The sequence below is a fragment of the Nasonia vitripennis genome, chromosome 3 (assembly GCF_009193385.2).
Source record: "Nasonia vitripennis strain AsymCx chromosome 3, Nvit_psr_1.1, whole genome shotgun sequence".
NCBI lineage: Eukaryota > Metazoa > Arthropoda > Insecta > Hymenoptera > Pteromalidae > Nasonia > Nasonia vitripennis.
In genome coordinates this window covers 13,833,390-13,853,757 of record NC_045759.1, presented here as the reverse complement: position 1 = coordinate 13,853,757, position 20,368 = coordinate 13,833,390, and the positions used below count along the sequence as shown (strand labels likewise).

General features: G+C 49.9%; 1 protein-coding gene across 3 annotated transcripts in view; it reads left to right on the top strand.

Annotated features, from left to right (window-relative positions):
- LOC100117176 (ecdysone-induced protein 75) overlaps positions 1–20,368 on the top strand; it is a 134,138-nt gene that overhangs the window by 79,318 nt on the left and 34,452 nt on the right. The window contains exon 1 of one of the 3 annotated variants that reach the window (XM_031927955.2): positions 4,715–4,909. The exons of the other annotated variants lie outside the window; for them this stretch is intronic. Coding sequence (XP_031783815.1) covers positions 4,774–4,909 — 136 coding nt within the window. The 5' untranslated portion in view covers positions 4,715–4,773. Of the gene's footprint in view, positions 1–4,714; positions 4,910–20,368 lie in introns of those variants that run through there. 3 annotated transcript variants of the gene reach the window in all.

Below are 20,368 nucleotides of genomic sequence, written 5' to 3'. Positions count from 1 at the left end.
TATCTGGATCAGCGGCCCCGTTTGCCGGAAAATCGAAGGACGCGCGCTCGCGAATTTCCTCAGTTACCGCGTGCAAGATGCATCGGTGTGCTGCACGTGTATGCGTAAAGTGTGGCTCTTGTATTTCGGAGTGGTATACAGCTCTCTAGGACGTGCGCGCGCTTTATAGAGCTTAATTCGCGCGCGCGAGATTTTCGAGGGCTGTGCTTTTAATTTCCGCGGTTTATGAATTTTACGCTGAAACTTTTGCCTCTTAGCGCAGAGAGAAAACGATATTGTAAAAATACAGAGTAGTGCACACACGCGCCCGCTACACCGTGTATTACAGCGATTACAGCTCAATATGTAGAGCGACATAACTTCCAATGGTCGCTCCGCGTTCCCCTTTCTCCGCGCAACGATAATAATTCCAAAGTTCCGTCATCGGGCCGCTCGCGCGTGCGCGCGCGGCTATTATTCAATTATAAAAAGCGGGCGACTGCAGCAGACGATGTAGTAACCGACACGTAAAATCATCGAAACTCGGCCATCTGATTTCCGCGAGAGTTACACGCCGCCGGCCGAGTATAATAGCGAAATGAAAACCGCAATAGCTTTCCAGCGCGCGAAATTACAGACACAGCAGCAGTAGTCTCCACGCGAGAGAGACTTTCGCCGCTTGCGCAGTACACGGCAGTCGCTAATTTACTTTCCATCGACGCCGCAATGCGCGAACTTTCCTTTCGCGCGCGCGTGTATTATTTGTAAACAATCGGTGCGTTGCGAGAACTGTCTACTCGTTTCCGTCTTCGACTGATTTCAAATAGAAAAAAAACCTAGTTATATATTCTGTCGCTAAGCGAGCCCGTTTGGGTCATCGCGAAATCGCATCGCGATAAATTTGTTTTTCGCCCGCCGCGTCCCACTTTTGCTGGCGCGCATAAAAACTGTATCGCGCGGCTCCTTGTATTCCGGAAGCAGAAAAATTCGCGAGAAGACACAGCTCGGCTTATCGCGATGATGACAAACGCTCGTATACAAAGATACACACACAGGTGAGCGCGGAGAGAAGAAAAAGCGTAACACACGCGCATGCACGCGTATCCTCGTTCGGTGTCGATGAACCGAGCGAGTAACGATTCCGTCTTCCAAGGACGCTGCTGCTTTCGTTCGCTTTTAGTGTCGCGCGCGCCTCGTTAGGTAAGCGCCGCGATCTGACCCTGGCGATTTATTTTCGAGTTTTGAAAGAAAAAAAACAGCTATAGCTGTGTTATTATACGTGTCGCGCCGCCGCGCTGGAAAATAACTGAATTTTTCTATGCGGTTTGTATATGAGAAAACAGATTTCACTCCCGAAAAAAAGGCCAATCCACGATCATCGGAATCTTCCCCTCCACGAACGGGAGAGCTTGCGGCGGGGGAGTAGTAGGGGAGAGTAGGATATCTCTCTCGTCGGATGGGGCTGTTGCCCCGGCGGCTCGACCCCGTTTTCAGCCCTCCACGTGCAGCTCTGACGTCAGTGCAGCTCACCCCCTCGCATGACCTCGCGCCGCGAGTTCGTCGAACTCGGGGGCGTCGAGCTTCGACCTCTAACCCGGTCAGCTCGAGAGGGTAGCTCGCTGCCGTTTACGTGTGTTGCCCGGGGTATGCATGTGTGTGCGTCGTATTTTCGCTCCACACGGCGAGAGAAAGATTCCGATCGACGCGAGTCTATGTCAGCGTGTGTGTGTGTCTTTGAGCTGAGTGGCCCCGCGAGCTTTGTGGATTTTCCTTGTTTTTTTCAGAGCTTTTGTGCCAGGGCGCACGTGCTACGCTTTTTTCTCTGTGGATGATGACGGCGTGTCTTATGAATACGAAACTAAGTTTTCGGGCGAAATGCAAAGGAGGACTATCCAATTTTGTATAAAAATAAATACTCCTCGCTCGTAACCTAATCGTAATCTCTAAGCGGTTGCGCAACCCATAGAGAACTTTCACAAAATCACACACACACACGCTCTCGGTCTCGTTTCGCTCGAACGTCGCTTCGGATTCTAGAGCGATCGTATATCAGCGAGATTTTCCCTCCGCACCTGTGCGCTCGTAAACGTCTGCTTTGTATCTCGAGCTGCTGCTGCTACTGCTGCACCGAGCTACGTAGTTTTTCTCTCTCAGGTGTGGCTCGAGAAAAAATGCGACGACGTTACAAAATAGCGCTGCGCTCGCCAGTACATAATCCAAAATCAAGCGCGTGCGCTCGAGAGAGCGATATGATGCAAGCCGACCTTGCACGCGCAGAGAGAACTCCTCTCACGATCCTTCGCTTTTACATCACCCACGAGGACCCACTTTTGTACACGCGGCGGCGCACTCTCTCCCACGGGCGAGACGAGCATCGACTACGCGTCCTTCTTTCCGGATTTCCTCACGGGTCGCTGAACCCCATCGGCGTATCGGGGTCATTACGGAAATCTCAGGCAGCTAGCTCTCCTTATGTAAAAGCTCGCGTCGAGAGAGAGAGAGAGCTTACATAAAAGGTGGACCGCCGCAGCGCCTTTCGAAATACCCCGCTTCTTTCCATTTCCTCTAGAAGTAAAAGTGCGCGAGGATTCGAAACGAGGTTGGATTATGCGTGTGCCGATCGCGAAATCGGACAACCGATCGGTTCTAATTTTAAAGCCGCAAGCTCTGCGGACGTGCGATCGGCGCGCGAAACACGCGCTCGGCTGATCAAAGGGACCCGAACGCGCCTGTAGCTTCATAGAGCCGAGAGCTCGTCCCGTCTCTCGCTTTTACGGCTACTATAGCCGGAGTGCGCATAGAGGCCGGTGTAATGGAATCGGAGGGGGCTGCGGCGTTATGGCCGTATTATGAGCTTAATCTGCGAGCCGAGGAGGGATTAGCAGAGAGAGTAATAATACAAGGCAGGACGAGTTTATTGCGGCTGCTATCCTACAATACTCGACCCACTTTACTCTCTCGAAAGAAACAACAGCAACAACGGCAGCAGCGATTGATTATCGCTGAATTGTGTCCGCGCGTATAGGAAAAAAAACGTATCACACCCGCAGCAGAAACCGAGCCGCGCGCGCGCCTGTACACAGAATCGTAAATTAACACCTCCTCGAGCGCGCGCATCAAACGCTTCTCTCCAATTGACAAAAGCTAGATTGTGTGTACAAGAAAGAAAGAAAGAAGAAGAAAAATACGCACAAGAGTGAGAGAATAAATAGTTCGGCGCAAACATCGCACTGCATACACACACGTAGGCAATGCGTCAGCGCGAATCTCAAGGCCTCGTGCATTTAGCCTCTCTTTCACAGTCGCTCACACACGCGCGCTTGCTGTGTCCCACTTTCCTTCGCGCTCGGTCAACGACCCGCCGCGAGTGCGTGTAACTCAGCGCCAAGGTGGCGCGCTCGCGCGTATTATACTCTCGCTTCGCTTGTGTATGAAGACTCTCTCGCAAGCGCGCACCTGAGTAGCTATATGCCTATACGGACTTTCTTTCGTTGCCGGTTTCGTTTTCGGCATAAGACAGGCAGACTGAGAGTTGTATAAGCTTCTGCAAGGATTTTTCTCCTCTTTCGCAATATAATCGGGCCGAACTATACTCGCAGAGCTTGTGCTTGCTCCTTTTTTTCTTAGAGCCGCGCGCATGCTTATGCGCGCTCGGATTATTCAATTGAACGGGACCTGCTTTCGAGAAAAGGTGCGCGTGTATAACGAAATTTTTAATTGGCCACGAGTCGACAGGGGGAAAATGGGCCGCGCACAGGATTATAGAGTGGATCGTAAAAAGGTTCACAAGCGCGAGCGGCGAAATTCGATGAACTCGTAAACCTTAATTGGAGCGAAGCTCGTCGCTCCAGTTTCTCCGACTAAGCTCCTAAACACACATCCCGACGCACTGATGAAAACTTCGAATTTTTCGCAAGCTCTGAAAATAGCTGCGGTTACGAAGTCCTATACTCGAAATTTTCGTCTATAACCAATAACCTCACAAATGAGAGAGACGAATCTTTGAATCGACGTCGTCGGGGAGAGAAGAGCGCACGTGTTCCGAGCACGTTGTCGTGTACGCTTATCAGCGACGGAGGTTCGCAGTAGTGCCGTTGCGCGGCGCCAGCAGGTTCGCGAATTCGAGTCGGTACGACAGGGACCGCGAGTTTCTGCGCTCGCGGGAGGCGGAGTCGCGTCGGTAACGAGACGCGCGAAACTCGAACGTAGAGATATTGTGCGCACATGCGGACGATGCCGTCCGGATTATTCGACTTTTTTTTATATCCTGTGTTTTTCTTTCTGTTTCAGGTAAGCCACGTGTAAAGCTTCGTGTGTAAAAACATCAACGTTATAACACGACACCCTTCGTATCGATTACCCCAAGTTCACCAGCGATGCTATACACTCTCCGCCTCTTGTCAACAGGCGAGTCGACACTGCGGCGGAAAAAATGGAACAGCGATAAGCAAAGCACATAAATACTTTAATCTCTTTAATCTCCCACACATGAAAGAATCGGTAGAGCGTCCAAATTGCGCGCGCGCGCCGGCTAGTCAACGCTTGCGCACTCGGCCAGCGAATACACGCCGGTTCACTTTCCACACGTCCTCCCCCCATTCACCCTCCCGTGTATAAGCCTACACACAGAGTTTACACAGCCTCTCGTTTCAGCCCCCTACCCTCGAGACAGCTGATATGGACCTACTCTTTCTCTCCGTGCCTAGGCAGAACGTCGCGTCTTTGTAGTCAGTAGCTCGCGGCTCGCTGACGAGCAACCCTCGTGTGCTTGTATCTCTCTGGGCAACCGCAGTCATGAGCAAGGTCGCGGGTGTGATAGTGCGCGCGGCCGGTAGTCCCAAGGCCGCCCTGAGGTTCGATCCCGCGGAGGTCTGCGAGGTCAGCATCCTTGTTACCGACGCCGCCGAGGATGAGAGCCCTGATAACAGAGGTGCGCAAGAATTATGTACATTCTCTCGTTATTGCGTTGGTTGTGCTGCCTACTGTTGCATGAGAGTGCAGTGGACTCGCCGCGATTGATTTAGCTGCTGTCTTCTAGCTCTGACTGACGAGATGGGTTCGACCCCCCGCCGAGACGATTATAATACGCGTACGGTGTGTTGTTTCCGTGGGACTGCGTAAATCCTCGAAATGCCTCGTCCAGCTGTGGTCGTCCGGTTCCATGTTTTTTTTCTGCGTCGTCGCGCGTGAGAAGGAAATTATTGTAAAGTTCGGTGCAAAAAATCGACTGACCCTGCGGGGGGTGGTATAAATAATTGAGTGCAAAAAATATCCTCGTGAGAGAGAGGGTTGCTGCGATAATTTACTGGTGTAGCGGTGGTTTTTCCAGACGGTGAAGAAGAGGACCCTTGCCTCCGCCCATGGTACCGACCGTTATACCTGCGCGCGCGATTCGAGCGCCGGGTTTTATGACTCTCTAGACGTCGTGTCCTCTTTGCAACGCGACGGAGATATGCTCTATGTATAGGCAAGGGTCTCTCGAGTTATTATGCGAAAATCATCGGCCGATTCCCTCGGTGATACCGTAATGGGACACCCCGACGTTGCAGCGGGGGTTGAGCCCGGCAGCAACGGTTAACTCCGTTTAGGACTTGCTTGCGCCTATACCTGGGTATGCAGAGCAGCGTTGACTCTTTAATTTTCCGAGGCTCGCGAATCGAACCAAAAAAAAAGAAGACGTCGATCGGTTCCGTTGACTCTTATCGAAACGACGTGCACGTACAGCAGCAGCCCCTCGAAAATCATTACTCATGCAGCGCGTCCTTCCCCGGCCAAGGGTGACTCTCGGTTTCGCGAGCTCGAATAATCGGGAAATTCGCCCCTCTCCGCTCTGAAGGTGAAGGTCGCTCTCCCTCTCCCTCTAAAAAGCCCAGAGAGAAGCTGCGGGACACACACACACACACAGTTTGACACTGGGAGAGAGAGTCGCTATCGATTTTCCCGCCGCTCACGTGCTTGCTGACATTGACATTGCGCGCGACGCGAGCACCATCTCGCGATCGCGAACCGCGAGCGGACCACCAGCTGATTCCGCGCGAATCGCCGAGATGGCGCCCGCGCAGCTAGCGCGCTTTTTCGAAACGTACTACCTGTTGACGAGGAGAGGATTCGCGCATTGAGTTGTCAACGACCTGAGGGAGCGATGGCGAACATGATAGACGCAGGAAAAAGGGTGCCAAATCCACTTTGTTTGTTTTCCTCCGTATCACGAGAGGCGTACAGTTATCACACAGCTAATAACTGATGTACGAACTTATAATATAACTGAGCGACAAAAATCATCTCTTGAGTAATACAAAAATACAGTCGTTTCATAAACACAAACATTGCGGCGCAACGCATCCAAAAAAAAACCCTGTACTCAATCCAGCGAAACAAACAGCGCGCTTGCAACAAAGTGGCACAGAAAACAAGACGAAAACTTCCCGGATAAACCCGCGCGCGTGTCTTCGTAATAAGCAGCGCGAACGAACCTTTTTCAGGCCGCGCGCCGTCGTCACATAACAAACACACGAGCTGTATACGTATACTGCGCGCATTCGAAAATCGGCCGTGCGCGAAAAACACCTCTGTGCTACTGCGCGTGTCTGTGTCGTAACGGCGAAATTACGTGCGCTCTCGCTCGCTCGCTCGCGTTGTTGACGCGTATATTTTTAAGGACGAAAGAAAGAAAAGAAAGGGGGGGAATACCGAGCGGCTTGTTTTTCGCCGCGCGCGCGCGCGCTCGTTCGCGCGATGATGGCCCACATTCCGTGCGTTGGGAAACGTATACGCGAGCGAGTTGCGCAAGCGGTGTGCGCCTGCAGGAGCGTCTATACACTCCGCTCGATTTATCTAGATTAGAGAGAGGTGTGTATGTATGTGTGTGTGTGTGTGTGTGTGTGTGTGCTAGTATTGTTTCCGTTCGCGCGCGGAAAAACTTCATTTTCGATTAGTTTTACTTCTGTTGATACTTTGCTCCGCAGTGAGTTTTCGAAAAATATTGGGAAAGAGCCGACCTTCGCCGAGCCAGTGCAACAATAATCGAGTCCAGCAGATGTTTTCCAAGAGATGTATACACAAGGTCTCGGTGATGTAAAAAGTTTTTTTTTCCTCCTTTTGCCTCATCGATTTTGCAACTTTTCTCATGCACCGAGCGCGCGGGGCTGACCTTTCGATTGTGCAAAGAGAATTTTTCTCACCTTAAGTAACGCGTATTTACACGATTTTGCGCGTGAACAATCAACTCATCCGTTCGACAATAATGCACTTGGGTAATCGTGGGCGATCGGGGAGTTTTGAAAAACAGGCGAAAAATCGCTCGACTCGCTCTTGGCCAACATCAGAGCGGGCTGATACACTACAACGTCGAGTTTAAAAAACACGCGCTATACGTATAGAGAGCCGCGTCACTCGATCCGCCGCGTTGCTCTATAACAGCCGAGGTCTACGCCCGCTATCGGGGTCTACGGCTCCTTCTCTTTCTCGACCCTTCGCTGATGCAGCGCTGAATCATACTCGCGGTGCGACTAACCGTACTATAGCCGTCGACGGCTGCTCGTAAACACCTACATCCGCCCTTCTCCAGTACACACAGAAATCGTCCGCTCTTCCGCGCGAATCTTCATTCGATGAACTACATCGCGGGTCTCGTTTCCTAATTCCATAAATAATTCATCGGCTATTACCAGGCATCGCCGTCGTCTCCTTTCTCTGCGCGAGGGAACGTAACCAACTAGGAAGCCCAGTGACTTTCTTTTCGCCGCCTCGGTAATCGTGTACATTACGCAACGCTCTCTCGGAGAAAGACTCGACGAAAAAAACCTTCGCTTTCACCTGACGGGCTCTGGTCACTCCCCTCGTGAAAAAAGGTCACAGCGTTACGTCGCTCGCGGTCCTCGTGCGCCGAATTACGACGACCGCGTACATTACAAACGAAAATTGATGCGCTCTCGCGTAAAAACGCGGAGACGAACACGTATATAGCTATATAAAGAAGCGTATGAGTACACACAGAGAGCGAGGCAAGAGAGAGAGAGAGAGAGAGAGAGAGAGAGAGAGAGAGAGAGAGAGAGAGAGAGAGAGAGAGTGCTTTCACCTTTCTCCGCACCGATGATCGAGCTACGCCAGCAGCAGAGCGGCTCTTTCTCCGCGGGACGGCTTTTACTCTCGATCGCCGTCGAGCTGCGCGGGCGCGCGGAGAAAGCAGCTAGGAAGTGTATCAATCGATCTTGATACAGCCTTATGTGTGTGTGTGTGTGTGTGTGTGTGATATTTTTAACGAAAGCGTGTCGCGCAAAAAGAAACAAACAAACAACAAAAGCGCTCGCGAAAGAAATCGAAGCCTGCTTTTCCAAAAAGGAATTTCACAAGTCGCTTCGCTCCGAGTGAGAGAGACCTCGTTTATCCACGAACAAGCCTACCACTCCGAGCGTAATATATACCTATATATACAAATGTGTCCGAGAGCTCGCGCGCGCGTTCGCGGTGCGATTGGGCAAGTGGCGGCGGCGGCGCGGTGCGGCTTGGCCTGGATGTCGGACGCTAACCCCGGACGAATCAAGGCCGAGCCAACTGCTGCTGCTGCCGCTGCTAGTGCTCTCGTACCTACATGTAGAAAGTAAGAAGCGCGTTAGAGGATTCGCTTTCGCGATTTCGACACGAGAGTACACACTCTTATGTGTGCACACACATGTGGATGAGTGGATTTGGCTGTGGCTTATTTTTAGGGGATTATAGCTTGTGTACTTTATTGCTGTTCATTCATGCAACACGCTGCGCTGATACTGAATGGGCTGTGCTATAAAACTGGCAGCGATTGTGATTACGAATCCTTCGATGGAGTACCTCAAAGTCGCAGAGTGTGTAAAAGGCCATTCGAAACTCTCAGCTGTGCTGCAGTACAGTCATTTACGCGCGCGTCCAATTAGAACGTTAGAGCCTTTTATGCGCAGCCGCGCGTGACGTAATCGAACGAGCAGGATATGCATAAGCGTGTCAATGCGATAATATAACAATAATGCGAGATCCTTGAAGGTGCGACCCTCGAGCCATTGCTTTATTATATCATATCGAGAGAGTCCACTACCGACTGCGGCTCTATACACCGGCGCAAGTGTGCGACTGTATATAGAGTACAGTCGTAAAGTGGCCGTCTTTATTGCGGCGATTTCAATGTCGCGTTTTATATCGCGTCGCTCTGCTTAATGGCTAATGACTTTTTTCTTCACTCGAAGCCGCGCCGCGCTGCATAATACAGCACGAGCGGTACGATGCGATAAAGCGTATTGTGTGCGCTGACCTCGATAAATTATTGAAATTCGTGCGCCGAAGCAGCCTATATATTTATTGGTGTCATGCATAATTCCAGCGGATGTCACGGCGCTCTTATACAGTGCGTCCGATGCATATAACTCGACTTCATATTTTTGTGTTCTTCGACTCAAGTACATAAAAAAACGCGAGGAGTCATCAAAAATTCCCGGGTTCGACGCATCGCAATCGGGTCGCGACGCGTGTCCCGTCCTTGCGCCCCAGGCTCCTCTGGACCGCGACGTCGGACTTTGCGAAACACACTAAGTGTCTGCCAAAAGCGCCCACGATCCTTTTTCCATAGCTCGGGACGCGCGCAATCGAGCGTATATGCGCAACAGGGCCGTTCCGCGTTCGTTGACTCCGACGCCTTATGTAGCTTCGCGAACGCTACTTGTGCAATCGTCGCCGTCTGCGCTACTAATGCTTGTATGACGTCGGGGGAAAAAAGCGAAATGCGAGTATTTTTCACTCTAGCTGGAAACAAAGTCCGCCTTCCAACTCCAGACGCTATAAATAAACCCGAGCGCCCGACGAAATCGTCAATTAGATGAAAACGAGACGCGCGGCGGAGAGAGTGCCGTCATCGAGGATAGGCTCGCTATGGTTGGCTTAAAAGAGAGAGAGAGAGAGAGAGAGAGAGAGAGAGAGAGAGAGAAAATACGTAACTTACGCAACGTCGTCTCGGTATACGCCGGAGAGCAAGGCAGTGTGTTACGGCAGAGCCACCTGAGGCGACTTTAATCAAATTTGAGTTCGAAGCTGGCTGCTCTCGCTCGATGGTCATTGCCCTGCCGACCCACTTGGGCAGTCTAGCGCTCGTGCTCTCGACCATCGTCTCCTGGATGTGTCCTTCGTTACCTTATTTTAGCTCCTGGTGTTGTAGTCTCTCTCTCTCTCTCTCTCTCTCTCTCTCTCTCTCTCTCTCTCTCTCTCTCTCTCTCTCTCTCTCTCTCACCTCATACCATTTCATTTCACACTCGTCACTCGTGCTATCACCAAACTCACACACGCCTACACCAAACTCACACACTGAATACCTTATACTTTTTATTTTACTTCTTTATATTGATATATGTACAACATAATGTACAATAATAAAAATTAATTAATCTAATCTAATCTCTCTCACTCTCTGGGAATTTCGGGGCTCGCTTGCGATATAGACTGTTTCGCGAAGGGTTTTTTTGGAGGTCAGCTCGACGTTTGTTGTGGACCGGGTTTCACTCTCGATTTTTCTCGGTAGGGGCCTCGTATCTGTGGAATTTCGGATTTTGAAATCAGGATCCTGTTTACAAATAAGTAATCCCATCGCGAAGACAACAGCTCGTAATATCTCTTAACGTCGTCGTAATAAAACGGTAATTACAAGCGAGTGCCCAACCTAGCCGCAATCGGATTTGCATACAGCAGCCGCGATTCGTTAATTTGATTACCTCTCTGAAGTACACACCTCGGATTTCGTAATTACAACGCGTCGATCGCCTGGAGAAACACACTCGCACACGAAATGTGTCGACACGTGTATACCAAAAAAAAAATTTGTGACCGTAGGTATACACGCCGTCGATCTCAGACGCGCTGTATGTACAATATTATATACTTTCTTTTTTGCTGACAGCTCAATTTCCGCGTATGAAATTCATTATGCGATCACGGCGAGCTGCAGCGGGAATTAATGGCGTAATTGCGGGCTTCGATCTTGAAACAGAAAGTCCGACGAGTCGCGTGTGTTACTTTTAATAACGACTCGCATCGCGCTCCTTGTTTATCATCGCATACGATACGCGCGATTATATAATAAATTAAAAGCGATGACGACTTCGCGAAATGATTAACCGGCACAAGGTCAACAAACCTTGTGCTGTACCATAGGGTACAGCTAAATTTCGGGAAGATCGTGGATCGAGGAAAAACCTCCAGCGCTCGTCGGTTGCGCGGTTTTTCGCGCAAACACGTGCTGTACTATAATATACACCTATATACAGTCGTTCGCGTCGGTGCGTTGACACGGTGCGCACAAGTATATACACAAGCGAGCGAAGCCATAGGTCACTCACCGGCGCGCACGTGAACCGTTAAAGTATATAATACTCTCTCGAGCGCGTGTGCTCGGCTCGTGCGAAAAGGACGAGCCGCACACGCGAAGCTCGTATACGTGCGGGGATGTCCGACTTCCTGTTCCCCGGTAGTTCTCGTTATGGGCCTTTTGTGTTCGGTCTTTTATTATTTTTTTTCCTTTTCGGAGCAGCTTCTGGATTAGGCGCTGACGGCGCAGGAAGCGACTTCCTTTTTGGAAAAAGGAGGTTTTTGAACTGTAGTTTTCGGGGGAGAGGTTGTTGCTCCGTGGCGGGGTTTTTGAAATCCTTATCGGTTGCTTTTATTGTACTTCATTACTACTCCTGTAGAATGAAGTATACGGGCTATGGTTGAAAAAACTATTAGTCATACACTTCGGCGGAGAAGCATGACGAAAATTTATAGAAGCCACGCGCACTTCCTCGATCGAAAAAATCCTGTTGACTTCAAAGTCAAACTCCCTCGCTCAGTCGTCGTCCTCTACTTACAGGATACCCATCTCGAATGAATATGTGTAACGGCACATTTCTGCACGCGCACACAAACACACACAGCGAAGACAGTCGCCGAGTTCGCACGTGTCGGAATATATATCTTCAAGGCTGCTGCTGCCTGGGGAACATTCCAGGACGAATCGAGGAAATGTCCTGGATACAAGGCTTATTCCTCCGGAGCATTTCGCGGTCCGGTTAACGACCTCTTTTTGTACGAGTTCGTTCGCTCTTCGTTTTTTTTCTCCCTCACTCGGCACCCGAGATTACGAGATCTAGATTTCTTATCGAAGCTGGACGAGTGACTGGTCCATTTTTTTTATCATGAAACCCGGTTTATTGTAGAAGAACAAATTGAATCATGTGTAGATCGACGAAGAGGAATAGTGTTGCGTCATCGAGGAATAATCGATTATAAAACCTGACCGGCATAACTCCAAGTAACGTAATAAACAGAAGATTTCACGGGTGCTAGCTCCAGAAAAAGCGGACCAAACAACAGCGAAGAAAGCACACGATCATCCGATGCCGTAATCGTCGGAGCCGGTTCCTAATTCCTAATACAATCGTGTCTAACGGGGGCACGCGTACAAACACTTTCGGTTGCCGCGTGGTTCCCTCTCTCTTTTTTCGGCTTCCTCCTCTCTTTCGCTTTTAAAAAGACGAGCTCGTTTGATCAGCGTTAGAGAGTTGTTGTTCTGTGCGGCCGCCGCCGAAACTTTCGCTTGCGTCGGCGCCTCTTTCAACCTTCTCCCTCGTCTATTTGCCCACATAGAACATATACGAGAATTTTGCGCGACTGTCTTTCCTTCGATGAGCTCATCACGCGTTGAAAGATTCAATTTCGAAAAGAAAATACGAGTTCACAAAAAAAAGAGGAGGTGCAGCGCGTGGATCCTCTCGGCCCATTAAATCGAATATCCCTCGAGAGAGCGCAGGATAATATCCATTATGCGATGCGGAGTAAACGGAGCAGTATTACATGCGGCACGTTTAAAAACGATTTTTCAAAGCTCCTCCTGCGCGAGCGCGAGGGCCTTGGCATTCACGGGCCGCACAACCAGGTTGAATAACCGACGTTACGTCACTGGCACACGCTCGCCGCCTGGATACTATCCTCGTACTCACACACACACACACACACGCGCGCGCGCGCGCGCTTAAGCGCGTCATACTTGTACGTGCGAGCGAAGGAAGGAAGAGAGCCTTAGAAAGAGAAGTGCGCGCCAGTAGCGAACAGCTTGGAAGAAGGAGAGAGAGAGAGAGAGAGAGAGAGAGAGAGAGAGAGAGAGAGAGAGAGAGAGAGAGAGAGAGGAGTATACGCGGTGAGGTCGATCACCTACGTACGGGGAGTCAGTGACACCTCGAGGCGAGGATCAACGATCTTCGTTAGTCCCTCTCTCTCTCTCTCTCTCTCTCTCTCTCTCTCTCTCTCTCTCTCTCTTTCTGTGCCTTCATGCTGCTGCTGATTCTTCTTGTTCTTGTTCCTTCTGGTCTTGCTTTGATATTGTCGAGACGAAGCCGCGGCTTCGAGTTATATTTCAATAACATTATTTTCGAGCTTTTGGAATTTTCCTTTATTTTCGACTCCTCATAATCTGGCCATCAAGTTATTTTCGGATGTGCATACACGAGTACGTTTTTCCTTATTATATTACGAATTTAGAGTTCGTCGTCGATAAAACCGTATAAAAGAGTCCATAAAACAATCAACAGTAGAGTATATTACGATACTCGGCGCTAATGAGAAATATCTACAATCTAACTATATCTGAATTACGAGATATCTCGAAACGTCGAGGCTACAGTTAGCATTTCTCTGTACGACTTTATTACCGTCAATTTACCATAGAACACGCCGCTGTATATACACTACGTTACGTTTACGAACCGATTTTTCCGCGCTATACACTTTTTCTCGAGCTTGTTTACGACCCGATTGTACACGAACTAATAAGGAACATCGCTGTATCAAACTCCCATTGACTTGCAAATCAGTCGACGAGGGAAAAGTGTGCGTGTATTTTCGGTAGCCCCATACAGAGCCTCCGGTTCGTCTATTTACGTATGAGCGCTTTCGCACACGTGCTCGCGACCGATCGACTGATGCGTGGCACGCGTCTCTCTCTGTTTCTGGGACTTTCGGCGTATACACACACACACACACACACGAGTCTCCGCAATCTCTCTCAGGGTCAAGCCGAGAGCTGCTACTTCCTTGTACGACGTCGTCTATAACGTGTTATCGAGACAACGAAAATCAAACCAAATCCCATCTCCAATCCACCACAGAATGAAGTCACTCTTTACATTACCGCACGGGACAGCACAACACGCGCGTAACCAGCCGACTCATCGCCCTCTCGGCCGTCGCTCTAATAAAAAATGGCGCGTGCTCGAGCAAAAAACCACACTCCTCCACGCGCCGTTGCGCAACTCTGTCCATCAGCAGCTCCGTTTAAAAAGCAAAAGGAAGAAAACATCCAGGAAAAGACTTCCGAACAAAAAGAAGGGGTATCATCGAGACCTTGACCGTAGCGATCGCCGGCCCTTGAACCTGCGTGACGCACACATCGGCCGGCAGATTCTCGGGACCGGATAAAAAAGTGCCAGTGACCGAAGACAAGGCCATATCGTTGCTGGGCCCCGGTGTACGCGCGTGCTGCGCAGAATTAACCATCGTCGCGCGTGCATCGGCCGAAATTTCAACGTGCACGCGCTGTTGTTGCAGCGAGTCGTAAGCATTGGGATTTTCCCGAGTGAGAGAAGATTTTATTAGCGACGACTTTACGCTCCTTTCGTTTCGGGGCTCGGGTTAATTGCTTTGTTGATCTCATGTTGTTTTTTTCCTCGTTCGCGGCACGTGCATCGGGAAGAGAAAAAAAATCATCGAATATTGAAGAGTGAGAAATCGGTTAATTATTGAAAAATCGGCATTGTTCGTTCGGTATAATAACCGAAAGAGAAGCGCGCGGGGTGGAAAAAGCGAGGAGGCAGAAGAGGAATGCGGTCGAGCGCGATCTCGGACGCTCGATTTCGAATCGGGCCGGGCCACTCCACTGACATACTACGATTTCTGGCCCGGGCTCTCTGGAGTTACATACGTCTCGGCCACCGCCTCTCGATATCGATCGGTCCCGCAGTCTCGATGCCGCTTGATTTCAACAAAAGTCTATATCTACTATACAGACGAAACGTGTACCTTAATTAACGTGCGAACGACACGCTCGACTCGCTGCGCAGCGGCTGCCGATAAGAGCAGCTTCATTCGCTATACATCCCAGCGAATAAACGCGCCGCATACCCCGAGAACGCGTATATCGAATGGGTACTGTATATAGTAGTGCGAGACACGCAGCTAAAAATAGGTCGCGCCCGGCGCATCGTCGACTACTTCCTCGTTCATTGTCGCGAATTTGGTTCGGCTAACTGTACACTTGCAAGTACTACTAGCGGCGCTTCTATAGGGGCCGATGCTCGCGCGCGCGTATGCTCACACGCGCGGAGTCTGCCGAGCGAGGGACTTTGATTTATCGGCCTGCCGGCCAATAGGCGTTAGAATATCGGCCGAGCGCCTTTAACGATCTCATTTGCACTCCTACGAGGGCTGGCTGCACCGCTAGATGCGCCTGAAAAATGCCGCCGCGTTAGTGCAGTTTTATGCGTTCGTTTGCTCTTCTATTTTTTTTCTCGCTATACCCAAAAGGACACTGAATGAATATCCCATGCACCTCACGCGTATATGCAAACTTCAAAAGCTTCAATCGGGCGCCATACGTATACAGAGTCAGCGACCTGCCCGCGCGTATGTACAGTGACAGCTGCTGCTGCCGCACCGGCTGAGAGAGAGAGAGAGAGAGAGAGAGAGAGAGAGAGAGAGAGAGAGAGAAGCATGCACATGTAATGTACCTTGTACGCGAGTGAACGTGCAATAGAGAGAGAGAGAGACTATACTCGCTCGGCTCTCCCGGTTCAACGAACCTCCTAACCTCCCTATCAATGGGACCGATAGCTTCCGTGGGATACGCGTGCGCGCCTCTGCACACACATAGTGTAGCGGCGGCTCTTTGCCTATTCCGCTGGCATTGCTTCCGGGTCAGATTTTTTCACGAGCTTCCGCACTATCTCTATGTGTCTATGCTGCTACACACGTAGTGCACTGATTATCACCGGAGAGTAGATCGCACATTTTTTCGCCATGGATTCTTTTTCTGAATTCACTAAGCGACATCGGCTATTCTCGAAGTAAAGAATTAATTATCCATAAAGTTATTTTGACAGACTTACCCGAGAGACACGTCAGTATAATCGAATCTCGTGAGAATAGCGACTCGAAGAAGCTTTTCCTTTTACCGAGAATAAACGTCGAGTGTTATGCATATAGCTCGAAGAAAAATGAATGCATTATGCGGCTCGCTCCGTGTGTTCATTGGCCCGCGGCGGCGCAGCGGAGTAGCTCCGCTGACCGAATAACCAAATTGTCTTGCCTTGCCTATATACTTTCTTAGCTCGCTTACTCGCTCTGGCCGCTTACGCAAGACGCGGCTTTCTCGAGCCTTGATTTTCCGCTTTAGATAAGCTTTTCTTTCTTCATTAGTTGTCACTCTACGTAATACACACTTTCGGTTTTTCTTCTCACGGATTCCAAGTATCCATCAGAAAAACTTTAATATATATCATATATTCGATTAGAACTTTCTTAGCGAGTGTACAGTACATAAGCGCGTCAACCTGTTGATTCGCGCCTACTTTGCTCGCGCGGTGCGGAGAGAAGGAGGCGCGGATATCGAGATAAACTCGCTGAATCTCGACTCTCGCTGCAGCGGCGCTACTTTCTCCGCGAGAGGCTCATTGTGCATTGTCTTTCTCTTTTGCTCTCTTCTCTCTCACGATTATTTACTCTCCCGCTAGCGAGAGAGAGTTCGTGACTACTATGCAGCATTATACGATACGGAAGGTGTTGCGCGGTAGGATTGATTCTCTCTCTCTCTCTCTCTCTCTCTCTCTCTCTCTCGAGCGAAGTGCTTTGTTTCTTCATTAGCCATCAGACCGAGAGAGGATCTATATCGTGTTTGTACAGAGGAGAAAGAGCTGGAAAAAAGTGAGCGATCAGGATCGTTTAATCAGCGAGTCTAAGAGAGAGGGGTTTCACCGCGAAACAATGCGCGAATGAGAAAGTTTATTGACTCGGGTTGACCAGTCGAGTGTGTATTGCACAGCTTTCCCCGCAGTGTAACCTGCGAGATGACTTTTAATTCAATCGTCCATTGCACTAGCATTTTCATCCGCGACGAATACACTGTATAACATTCCTTTATCGTCGCTCATACAGTATACGTGTAGGCTACATACTATCGCTCGATGTGGAGCAGCAGAAGGCGGCGGTGGAGGTGAGTGACCGAGGCCGTCCACAGTTGCAGCGTTCACTAACCTAAGCTCGTTTCCTCCCCACCACTACTATATACATATATAACACGCCGCGCACTCCGCGAGAGAGGCAGATGCAGCATCGGTCGACGCTCGCGAATGTGCATACGTGCATGTGTATGTATGTAGAAAGAGAGAGAGAGAGAGAGAGAGGGATTTGGGACGCGAAACTGGAACGAGTTCCCGCGAGCGAGCTGGGTACGTTGTACTAAAAAACTGCGGCCTGAATATCTCTCTCTCTCTCTCTCTCTCTCTCTCTCTCTTCCATCGTCGTCGGAGTATATTTTTTCGACCCTGGGTTTTTACTGATTTCGTATTAGTAGAGATGTGTTAATGTGTTATCACCGTCGGGGTGGAGACCTAGATTCGGTTTGGAAATCCCACGCGAAATGTTATATATTTTTCGTCTGCCGGAAAGGCCTGGGGTTGCGGATGACTCGATCGTTGAAAAATTAGTCGCGTCTCTTATACAAGCGAGGCCCCGACCGAATTTTCAATTCCCTTCGGCAATTATCATACCCTGGGCCCTCAGAATTCATTAGCGCGGGCTTTTCAAACTTATCAGCCAGCGGCGATCTCCCACACGAGTATAATACGTGCGTATTTATACGGAGAAAAGGGAAGAACGAGAATACATTGCGAGAGAGAGAGAGAGAGAGAGAGAGAGAGAGAGAGAGAGAGAGAGAGAGAGAGAGCGGAAAATAACACGTGAGACGCACGTTTCGGTGATTTTCCTGCGCTGATCCTCAGCGCGGACGCGCTTTGTTTAATTTATTCGTCGAGAGAGCGCCGGGAGAGTTCAATGTCATCACGTGGGACGATGAGTCATGCGTATAGGAAAGCTCGGTGTGTTCGAAGGGACTGCATTCGTCCGCTTGATCTCTCACTCTCTCTCTCTCTCTCTCTCTCTCTCTCTCTCTCGTTTCCGATCAATGAAATTTAGCGGTAAATTCGATTTGAGAAAAGAAAAAATACACGACAACGCTATACGCACGCATAATATCATACACGTTGTCTCTCGGAGCGCAAAGCCAGCGACGAGGGTCAAGTAGCCGATGAGCGATCAGAGCAGTGCAGTGAATACGTGATACGTATAACCGTCCGTCGTGCGACGAATCCCGTAACGAGCTCCGCGTCGAGAATTTTCTCAATACCTCGCTGAGCGTTGTGTAACGCAACAACGGCTCGGAATAACCTTCCCGAAAAATCCCGATTCTTCCGCTCTCTGCGTATACAAAAGTAAAAAAGCCGTCCTCGCAACCAGTACGGCAACAACAACAACGGCTCTCTTTCGCAGGCGAAAAGGATAGAAAAGCCGCAGAAAGCTCGCGCTCACGGCGCAACGGTACCCGGCGTGCAGCAACCCTCGTCAAGTACGTAAACCCTTGACGGAAGGGCAACGACACGCGAGAAAGAGCGAGTCTAGCAATATGCCAGCAGGCAAATGGTATGTACGCTCTCGCGGCGGGGTAAAAAGCGGCAAATTACACACACGCGCTCGTAACATTCGCGAAAGGGTGCAGTGACCTGCGAGCGATTCACATACGAGTTTTGATTTTCCCCATATGTATACGTAACCGATATTCGCGTGAATCGAATGCGACAAAAGTCCACGGCATTCCGGCGACTCGAGCCAAATCCCGACAAAAGGAATGCCCCCCCCCCCCTCCCCATCCCCGGTCGTCGATCTCCGAGGCTGACTGTGGGATTAGATGCAAATTGCGCTTAGCGGTATATACACGGCTAGTCCGATGCAGCGTAAGTGCGGAGGCGCGACTGCACAGACGCGGGCGTGTGTCTATAGTGTAATCGAAGCTGCGCGCGCGCATACGGAGGAGGTGCTAATTGCCCGCGGAAAGCTTCGCGGGATAACGGGTATACTCGTGTTTTTTTTTCACGATGTAGCCCTGAAATCTCGGGAAGAGTCGCGCCCTCGCGAGAAGCTTCTCGATTTCGAGGGGAATAATCGGGCCGCGCGAGAGTCGAGTGAACGAACGTTCGCCGAGGTGCGATGAACTCGGTCACCGGGCAACAAACTGCAGGCTGAGCGCGTGCCTCCTTTATACGCTGCTTCTCTCGTCGGCTCTCTTTCTTGCCTGCGCGCGGCTGCCCGGTCTTCGCCCTCGTTCGTTTTATTTCCTGTCCTGCGCCGCTTACCGTCTGGAATTTTTGTGCTTTTATTATTGGAGAAAAAAGAAAAAAATTGGTACTTTGACGTTAGAACGTGGATTGAAGCAGGAGGAGAAAAAATGCTAATGAGCGAAGGCGACTCTGATGTCAGCTTTGTGGCCTTACCGAAATACTAAGTTCGTGTGGCTTCTGGAAGTGTCCGTGAATAGAATTCTAATGAGCAGCGCGGATCTCTCAATTTTTTTTTATGGACGCGTTTTGCTCTTTACGATTAAAATATTATAGGTTCGACGATGATATTTTTACTGAGAGATCGTCACTTTCTCACGTTGGATCATACTACATCTTGATAATCTTACTGAACCCTTCTTCGATGAACTTCTGGCTAATTTCTAATAAAAATTCATACGGGACAAAGCCATCAACTTCGTCTACGCTCCATCCGCGTGCAACGTCCCCCAACCTCATACACAGCACACACGATATCTCGCCGCTTCGCTAGGCGCGTTTAATCGGTCCTTTAACCCTGAACTTGATGTGTTCTTGGCGGTGCTTTCCTCTCCCCCAGAAAGCCAACCACAACAGTTTGTTTTTGCTCGAGCTCTAGAAGCTTCCCATAACTATCTATCAGCGAAACAGCAGCCGCCAAAAAATCCGATGATTAACCCACTGGTTATTTTCTCTATGTTTCAGGTGAGTACACAGCCTGACGCACCGTCGCAACTCTAAATTCCCCATCGTCGCAATCTACATTTCAAGCAGCTCATCGTTCGTAAGCCAAAACACACTCGCTCGCGCGCGATGTACCGAGAAGAAAAAAGTGTAAGCAGCGAAGAATTCGAACGAGACGACGCGTAAAAGCGATCGTCGTACTTTCCCGAACTCACCTTTCTATACGATATACGTATATACTTATAGAGGAGAAAGAGAGAGAGAGAGAGAGAGAGAGATAGAGAGAGAGAGAGAGAGAG